The sequence below is a fragment of the Botryllus schlosseri genome, chromosome 12 (assembly GCF_051294905.1).
Source record: "Botryllus schlosseri isolate E-star chromosome 12, Bs_hap1, whole genome shotgun sequence".
Classification (NCBI taxonomy): Eukaryota; Metazoa; Chordata; class Ascidiacea; order Stolidobranchia; family Styelidae; genus Botryllus; species Botryllus schlosseri.
Window position 1 is genome coordinate 2,946,075 of NC_137247.1, and position 10,027 is coordinate 2,956,101.

The 10,027-nt window shown below is 39.7% G+C and overlaps 1 protein-coding gene across 1 annotated transcript; it reads right to left on the reverse strand.

Moving 5' to 3' along the window:
- Nucleotides 1–991: 991 nt before the first annotated feature.
- LOC145452239 (cytoplasmic tRNA 2-thiolation protein 1-like) lies at nucleotides 992–8,712 on the reverse strand. The gene is made up of 9 exons (XM_080330459.1): nucleotides 8,569–8,712; nucleotides 7,862–7,985; nucleotides 7,139–7,257; nucleotides 6,920–7,034; nucleotides 4,146–4,265; nucleotides 3,502–3,551; nucleotides 3,161–3,353; nucleotides 2,178–2,362; nucleotides 992–1,477 (listed from the first exon to the last, which is right to left on the reverse strand). Exons 1-9 carry the CDS (start codon nucleotides 8,626–8,628, stop codon nucleotides 1,358–1,360), a joined length of 1,086 nt encoding a protein of 361 aa, XP_080186585.1. The 5' UTR covers nucleotides 8,629–8,712; the 3' UTR covers nucleotides 992–1,357.
- Nucleotides 8,713–10,027: the final 1,315 nt, after the last annotated feature.

Genomic DNA, 10,027 nt, shown 5'->3' on the forward strand with positions numbered 1-10,027 from the left:
AATGTACTCGAAATGTTAGGGGTGCCGGGAACTAGCTTCACCTTTCGGAGTTTGCCACGAGACAAAACGTTGAGACATGAAGTCCAACATCCTTATCTCCAACTGTCTAGCAAGCAAATGTCAGAGCGATTTTCCGTCAAATCCTGAAATTTAATAAATTCCAAAATTTGCTGATCGCTACCAATGAGCACACAATTTCACCACCAGATCGCAGAAGCTATTACGACAGGAAATTCAGTGATTACGAAAGTCATATCTATAACGGAATAAATTGTTAACGTTATTTTATGCGATCAATGAGGAGTCTCATGAAGCATTACCTAATTTGTGATACCTAGTAGTCTGTGTGTCGTGAGGTAAGACGAAATAAATGTTACGTCTCGTGGCTATAATATATATATACGCGTGTAATACAGCGTATAAACATTCAATTCATGATCGGAAATACTTCGTGCGTTGATTCAATTAATTTACAAGTGGAGACAGAACAAAAAGAGTTGTTCGTGTGATCTTCGAGTACGCGTGTGCTAGACAGGCTTCGTGGTACGTCAGCCAACGAGCTGTCCTCTGGCGTGGGCGTCGGTCGGTCGAAGGAAAATATACGCAACGAATGGTAAAAGTTACGTTTTGGAGTCAGATTACGCAAGTATAACATCAACAAACATAAAATATCCACAACCACACGGGAGATAACAGTTGTGTCGACGAAGGTAGCAAAACTAGCTCTACACTGCGAAATTGTCGATATGTTTGCCTAGGCCGCTTGATTAAGGATAACTAATAACTATTTGCTACTTCGAATTCTGCCCACGTCATACCATCTAGTATTGCTGAACATCAGCAAAGCTTCCAATCAGCATGGTTCTAACCAAGTCACAAGTAAATCTTTATAGTTAGAACAAGTCATTTTCGTTTCACCACTGAGCCCTAGTCACTGTTTATTATCGATTTCAACTTGCCTTTTGAACTCTTGGGTGTTCCAAATCTACTCTTTTTTCTCACTTTACATGTTTAATTAAACGGATAAAAGACAGTTCCTGGGCCTATTTTTCCAGTATCGATTACCGACAGACGAGACTTGAATTGAGACATATAGAATGTCTCTCCAGTAGTACAACTTTTTCGAGTGATGCGCAATGACTCGAGTACAAGTTAAGTCAGTACACAAAAGTCTCTACACAACCCTGCCAATCGGTACAAAACGTCACAGTGCTAACATCCCTCCCCCCCAGCCTCGGCAGAAACACCGCCGCAAGACAGATGATCAAGGTCGATCAACATGAACACACTGCGACCAGCCAGCAGACCATCAAAGCCACTGCTTTCCCGAGAACAAGCTCATCGTAGCTCAAAAGCGCTAAAAATTCACGCCGGGCTCCGCGTTGCAGCACCCAACTTGCTCCCCGCACGCGCTCACACAGTCCGTCTTTTCCACGGACCGTTCACCACACGATTGTAGTTTCGCGTTTTCAGCAAGCTGTGAAATACATAATTTGCAAGTTTCGATTCTTAAAATTGCAGATACGAAGACAACATTTTGGCTTTAAGCATTTGCAAACGGGAAACACAATACAAGTTAGCAAGGATGAATTCAATGGAATAACTAGGACCATGTAATATAGTCTATTGAAATAAACTCGAATATTTTCGGCTCCCAATCGTAAGGGGTGATCGTCAGCAACTAGTTGTGATTTCAAAATAACTTTGTATATCAATAGTTTGCACTTGGCGGCCTCTAATCCAAACCATAAACTACCGTCACCCTATACCCTAACCGAGCTCAAATAGGCTACATTAATACATACATATTAACAGGCAAGTGCCGAATTCACTGGTAACCAACAGTCTTATCATCAAACTGACGTCACAGATAAAAAAAAATTCAAATATTCTTGGCAAACGGATTGGTTGGATCATTGTACAATTTTTAGATTATACACAAACTCCTACTGGCAATAATTTATACCGGTGATGTGATTGTCAATATGCAATCTTCCTTTCAATTCTCCACCAGTTGCTGACGATTACCCAGACGAGTATCAGCCAAAATTATTCGGGTATATTTCAATATTGATATATTATTCAATCGTACATTGAAGTACTGTACCTCCTAGAGTCTTTCAAAGATATATTCTACGTGATATCGATGTCGCGGTAACTAGCAATCAACAACAAACCTTTTTCTTGACTTTACTCGTTTTGCCAATGCCAAGTTTCGGAAGACCTTTATTCAAACCCTCCAGCAGCACGCACGCTTTACAAAGGGCATTGGACGATATGTACCCGCATCTTTCGCATTTCATTTGTTTAGGAAGTTTCACTCCGTCTCGTACTGACAACGACTCTCCCGAGTGGATCACATCTAGCGAAAAAAGCGAGATCAATAGATCTTCGACGACACTTTGTTCAGTGAATGACTTGGCTTGAGTAATTAATGAGGCAGTCCAGTTTTAGCATAATTCACAAATATGCATCCGCACATCAAATCAAAATGAAACTATTACACATCTGCAACCGCACATCAAATCAAAATGAAACTATTAATGATCTGAAATTGACTCGAAACCCAAAAATTTGAGAGGACTCAAATTGAGTCATTGTGCAAATTTGTGGGACTTGATCATTTATCAACCTTGAATAGTCTTAAAATTTGCGTTGATTCTATATAATTCGCTACTCTACTGCAGAGAATTGACCCCAACACCGACTCCATTTTCTCTGTAAAAAACTACCTGTGATGATCACTACCGGGCAAGTTTTTGTTGCAGTTAAACCCGTGGAAAGTTGCATTTATTTTTCACAAAAGTTGCATTAAAAAACTACATTCTGGTCGGTCGACTAAAAATACAGGTCAACTTCCGAGTTCCACTCCCGAAATAAACTTTCGAGTATTTAGGAAGCTGTAGAAAAAAGTTGCAAAAACTTGCCCTAATGATCACTAGTCATTCCAGCGACAGTTTTAGAAATTCTGACACTGGGAAATATTGCATTGTATTTATCACCATATCACCTACAAACAATACTGACAAAAGTCTATAGAATGTAACTCTAAACTGGGCTGAATTTCAAAGTAGCTTGACCTTGTATCAAGGTAGGCTCAAAAGACCTGAAAAAACCAGAAGCGCTATGACTAACTATGTCACTTTGCCGACCAACTCACCTATAATCGCACGTGGTCTGATAGCCTCCAGATCTTTCAGATACGTTCTCGCGTGACCCCGATACGCATTCGGGGAATAGATGCATTCCGTCGAGAAGTAATCCAGCTTCTTGAAGTACGCGTACGCGACAATCTCCTTTTCGTAAGTGTACTTGAACGGTTTAACACGAGGAATTCCGCTGGGATCGTCCGCCTGGATTTGGTTCAATTTGGTTAAGCTTCTTGCAACAACGTTTTTGCTGTGTGTGAATGCTAAAATCCTGCAGGCCTACCATCACCATAAATGTTTTTTGTCGAAGTAATTTGCCGTGCGTATCAGAGAAAAGTAAATAATTACTTACAGTTTTGATAGAGGTGCACCTTCGAAGTCTGGCAATATCCCCACGCATTACTAAAAAAAGATGATAAAATATATTTCATGCTTAAAAATATCTACTTTTTGGCGTGTCAAAAGAAAATGCACTTTGAAAAACCCAGGGTTGTAATGACTCGACTTGAGTCGCGATTTTATCTTGACTCGACTTGAGTCAATTTGGGTATCGACTCGACTTGTACTCGAGCCATTCTAAACGACTCGATTTGAGTTTCGCATGTCAGGGCCGATACTCGGAAATTAGTCCCAGAAGCTCTGTTTTATCTGTTTGAATAAACATATTAAGTTAGTGATAATGCGACTTTGATATCATCCAAGATTTTAACAGAAGTGAGTAAAAAAAGTGAACTCTATGACTAGGACTCTAGTTTTTACACTATGACCCAGACTCGACCTGTTGTTCTCGGACTCGGTGAAGTGAAAATGATTCAACTTGACTCGAGTCAAAACTATAAAAATAAGATTGACTTGTGACTCGGAACCTTGCGACTTGGTTACATCCCTGTAAGAACCCCTTACAAGTAGTAGAACCAAAATCACCGTCAACGATTAACTAGTGACATCCAACCAGATATAGGCCATTATGTTGATAGAAAAAATCACTCAACTCACTGTTCATAATAACGGTTTCAGCAATATCATCTGCGTTATGACCAGTTGCTACTTTATTGACACCCAGAATCATTGCGCCCCTGTCGAGTGCTTGGCGCCGAAACACACCGCAAAAGGTGCCTGAAAAATTAAAAGAGACATTGGATGCAAACAGTCTGCGATTGCCAAATCAATTGCTCAATATCATAATCATACTTTGATTGCCTTGAAAAAGTATGTCACTGTAATCAGACTTGTACTAAGTATTGGGATTCCAAAATGCGCAACCAGACTTGAACCATAGTGTCCTATATGGTGTCGACACAGGCAAATCTCACGCCTCAGTGAAATTGTATCACGTCACAATTTCCATTTGGCTACAGGCAATTTGACGGTCATTTTTGACCGGCTTTCCGAGCATTAAATTTGGTAAAACGGGTATCAATCGAAAGCTGACTCTGCACTGATTACGAAAATATAAATTTTATTCCGCTCGTGGCCCTGGAACTCCCACAATCATCCTCGAATTTTTCATTGTTATGGAGATTGGCATTGGGACGCAACAATGCTGTCTGGCGAAATGAGAGAGTAGCTCAGGACGCAACAATGCTGTCTGGAGAAACGAGAGAGTAGCTCAAGAGAAAAACAGCCAGACAGCATTGTTGCGTCCCGATGCCAATCTCCATAACAATGAAAAATTCGAGGATGATTGTGGGTGTTCCAGGGCCACGAGCGGAATAAAATATATATATTTTCGTAATCAGTGCAGAGTCAGCTTTCGATTGATACCCGTTTTACCAAATTTAATGCTCGGAAAGCCGGTCAAAAATGACCGTCAAATTGCCTGTAGCCAAATGGAAATTGTGACGCGATACAATTTCACTGAGGCGTGAGATTTGCCTGTGTCGACACCATATAGGACACTACGCTTGAACTACTCCTTTTCAAAATCCCTGACTAAAATTAAAACCAGGTCCCTTTTCAAAATCCACAACAAGAACTTGTCAGGAACTACTCAATTTTTTAAATCCCGATACTAAAACTAGAATTACTCGAAAAAAAAAAAACAGTAGTTAGTTGACCATCAACAAACTATGTTGTCGATTTGTGCAATTATGACGGCAATGCCCATCAACAGGAAAATCGTGATTAATTACCCCGTTTCAAACACTCATATTATGAAAATACTGATGAACCTAGACGTAACTAAACCCACAGGCGTAATATCCTTACATAAACTGACAAACGATGCTGAGATTTCAAGGCCCTACTCACAGTTACACTAGTACAGTGGTTCCCAACCTTTTTCATCTCGTGCCTCCCTTGGCCGAAATTTAAGCCGAAATTCCCCCCTTAGAATAAATCTGCCCGATGATTAAAAAAGGTCATTTTTACCTCGTTTGTTTCTAGCAGTGCTGTAATAACACTTTTGTGGACCTCCAAAAACAATGGTCTTGGTCCCAATCAAACAAATTCTGGAAGGCTTGACTCAACAGACCCCCACACTTCCATTTGTGTTTTCGGCTTACCATGCACCAATCACTAATATAACTACTGCGAAAAATCACTATCCATAAATTTACTGGTATCGCAATTTTTTTTCTCAAGTTTGCGTATGCATTTGGCCAATAATATTGGTACTTTCATATATAGCAGGGTTGACCAGACTCGAGTCACCATTTCCTGATGATTCGACTTGACCCGAGTCATTTTCTCAAAATATGGAAACGACTCGACTCGACTTGAGACAATCTGGGTATTGACTCGACTTGGACTCGAGTCACTGTGCATGACTCGAACCAAGCCATATGACTCGAGACTATAAAACGGCCTATAGACCGACATTAAATTGTAATTTCGAAGAACAGTAAAGTGACCACCCTCATGGAATTTCGTCTATTGATCCTGGTATACTTGACAATGTCAAACTGCTAAAAGTGAGGAATATTAGTATAACATAAATCCAAATCATTCAATATCACCAAACAGTGTTGACTTGAGTGTGACTTGAACTCGGACTCGAGTCATAATACCATGACTCGGACTCGACCCTTTGATCGCTGACTTGAACTCGGACTTGACCCAATGGTGAATTGAAAATGACTCAATTTGACTCGAGTCAAAACTATGAAATTGAGATTGACTTGTGACTCGGAGCCTCGTGACTTGGTTACAGCCCTGATACATAACATACACGTGATAAGATTCCCTGCTGGAGCTCATGGAAATTTAGGACACCCATTACGTTTCGGTAACATTGCACCAAGTTTAACATGTCTTTTTTTCGATCGGGTAGCTGTTCACTAAAAATAAAGTAAGGCTAGCGATCTGTTTGACTTGAATCGATGACGTTGGAATATTTTGTCACTGTCTGAAAATGTTGACTTGAAAATATAAGATAAATTCTTTCACTAGAGGCCTTGTTGTGATAGATCCGACACGACATTTGCTCGCTTAGGATTTGATTGCTGGCCTACAAAATTGTCTTGCAAACTGCAACACATCTGAACTAGTTTAAAAAAGGGGGGATTTGTATGTGAAAAAAAGATTTCAAATAGCATTTGAATATACTATCAGCAAACAAAAAACAGCCATAAGGAGCATACATTCGGATATAACTGGTTGACTACATGACAGTTCGGACATGAACAATTTGTGAAATCCGTTACAATTCTAAAGCAGAATTCCTCCCTAAAAATTGCGAAATTCCCCCCAAGGGGGGAATTCCTCCCCGGTTGGGAACCACTGCACTAGTAGAACTGTGAAGATCTTCAGCTACTTAGTAGCCTACTTACAGTTGTTCTTCAAACCAATTTGCTTCACAATGGCATCCATGGTCCACCCGTACAATTCCTCATAGGAGAGAATCTTTAACGGTAGCTCATATTGCTGTTGGTTCCTCTTCACCGTCTAGCATTGAAGCATTTTTGTTATCAGAATGTGAATTGAAATTTCAGAGTTGCTGTATTTCATGGAGGCCGTCAAATTCAGAACAAGGACTACGCAACACATACCTCCAAAGAGTCATCCCTGTAACCTGTAATCCCTTCGTCGATAGACAGAAGATATAATTCCAGACCATAGTCATATCGCTCGTTTAATACTTTCATCACGTGAGCCAATACCGTGGAATCTACAGAGGGAAACACAGAGGTATGGAGTCGGTGGCAATCATGGGTTGCTACTCAAGTAGAAGTAATGCTGTACTACTTAATTACAAGCTCAGTAAAATTTGAAGGAATGTAACACTGAATATTATATTCATATTGAAATGAGCCCGCGTATTTTCGGCTGACACTCGTCAGGGGAAATTGGCAGCAACCAGTAGAGAATTGAAAAAAACATCGGATATCGACAATCGTATAACAAAACACGAAGTTAATTGTTGATATGCAGTGTTCGTCTCAATTCTCTCTACCAGCTTCTGAAGACAAGCCGTGACGGAAGTCAGCCGACAATATTTGGGCTCATTTCAATATGAATATACTATGCAATTGTATATTGAAGTTATGTACCTCTAACCTTTGAATGTAAAACCGTATATAGTCACTTCAGTAAGTATAGTGCAAGTAGCCAAAATTACTAAGTATTCTGACCACGCAGGGTAAAAATTTTCACAATATTGCAATACCAATAGAAATGGGCGGGGACATTAATTTCCTACAACATCGAATATCAAAAGTTTTGTAAGACATAAAAAATCAATGCACTAATCTATAAAAATAATACCATGTTACCTTTTCCGCCAGATGCACCGATCGCAACTTTATCTCCTCTTTGGTAAAGCTGCCCCGTCACAATCGTGTGATGTATCTCGGTCTCGAAAGCCCAAAAGAAGCAATTCTTACACAGTGCATCACCCTGTTAATATAACATAAGACCGAATCTTATTGAACCAATTCCAGGCTATTGGTTCAAATCATAACAACTAAAGGCTACTGCAGATCACACATACATCCTTTGTTAATAGGCACTTTGGTGAATTCAGAACGCTGGCTCGACATTAGAAAAGTATTAACTAATGCCTAATGGTATCAATCATAAAATTATTCCATTTGCGAATGTAAATGTCAATTGACAATTGTGATACAAGGAGGTTGATTAGATCATTTAGATGTGATTCTTGATTTTTAAAATTAAAGTCACCAAGTGCCGAGTCTCTATGTCCATTTTTACAAATTCTAAGATTCATATTTTCTATTGATTGATTGAAAATCAAGTTTTTGTAAAATTGTCCAACTTTCTTGACCTTGGGCATATCAATGTTTGTTACAGTGCTTGAAAGTTTACCGTGGTCAAGATTTGGCCGAAATAAAATGAGAACATGGAAGGTAATTTCCTCAAAATGTTTGATTCAACAGTGACGAATGACGATATAGGCCTACGCGGACATATAGGCCTACAATTATACAAAATAGAAACCACAATAATCTGAGTGACTCACCGTTTTTGGTCTCTTGATAATAGGCCTCTCTGTTTTGCATAACGCACACTTCCGAGTCATTTTAAACAACAAATATAATGTGCTTCTTCAGTTCTTCTTCGATACAAGTCAACTCTAATATTTCTATTTTTGTTGATATTCATGCGCGACACTCAAGTCGTCCTGGCGAAATTTCGGCGAAATCTTTGTGATCATGTGAAACACGATTTTTGACATGACGAAATATTAACCCTCAACTTGACGATTCGCCGATTGCTCCATTGAAACGGATCTATCCTGTGTCGAAATATTCCGATTTTCACTAAATACACATTCGGGCATACTGTATTTAGGGATTGTCTTTCGTCCTGCTTAATTTTGAATACGATTAGCAACTTTTACGCTATATTTCGCTCTTGTTTGAGTACCGAACTGCCGATGTACAGCAAATGTCTATTTTCAGACTGGATTTGAGAGTGTACCTGACATACAATTCCGCCAATGGACACATCATCGGAAAGAGCTTGCAAAGTGCTTTATTAAAAATCCATTTTCATTTTCAACTTCGTCCTGGTTAAGTACGATTACGAGTACCAATATAGCATTTCATTACGCTGTCGACCATTGCGTCGGCATCAGTTTCAACGAACGGCACATGCCGAATTCCGGGAAGGTTTTTGAGATTGTGCCTGACTTGCGATTCCTATAATGAACACATCATTGGAAAGGGCTTGCAAAGTACTTCAATAAAAACCCATTTTCGTTTTCAACATCGGCCAGGTTAATTAGAAATAAGACTGCCAAAAATGCATCGCATTGCGCTGCCGGGCATTGTATCGGGATCAATTCAATGAACGGCAAATGCCGAATTCCGGGCAGGTTTTTGAGATTGTACCTCACTTGCAATTCCTATAATGAACACATCATCGGAAAGGTCTTACAAAGTATTTCAATAAAAACTCATTTTCATTTTCAACATCGGCCAGGTTAATTAGAAATAAGACTGCCAAAAATGCATCGCATTGCGCTGCCGGGCATTGTATCGGGATCAATTCAACGAACGGCAAATGCCGAATTCCGGGCAGGTTTTTGAGATTGTACCTCACTTGCAATTCCTATAATGAACACATCATCGGAAAGGGCTTGCAAAGTACTTCAATAAAAACCCATTTTCATTTTCAACATCGGCCAGGTTAATTAGAAATAAGACTGCCAAAAAATGCATTGCATTGCGCTGCCGGGCATTGTATCGGGATCAATTCAACGAACGGCAAATGCCGAATTTCAGGCGGGTTTTTGAGATTGTATCTCACTTGCAATTCCGATAATGAACACATCATCGGAAAGGGCTTGCAAAGTACTTCAATAAAAACCCATTTTCATTTTCAACATCGGCCAGGTTAATTAGAAATAAGACTGCCAAAAATGCATCGTATTGCGCTGCCGGGCATTGTATCGGGATCAATTCAATGAACGGCAA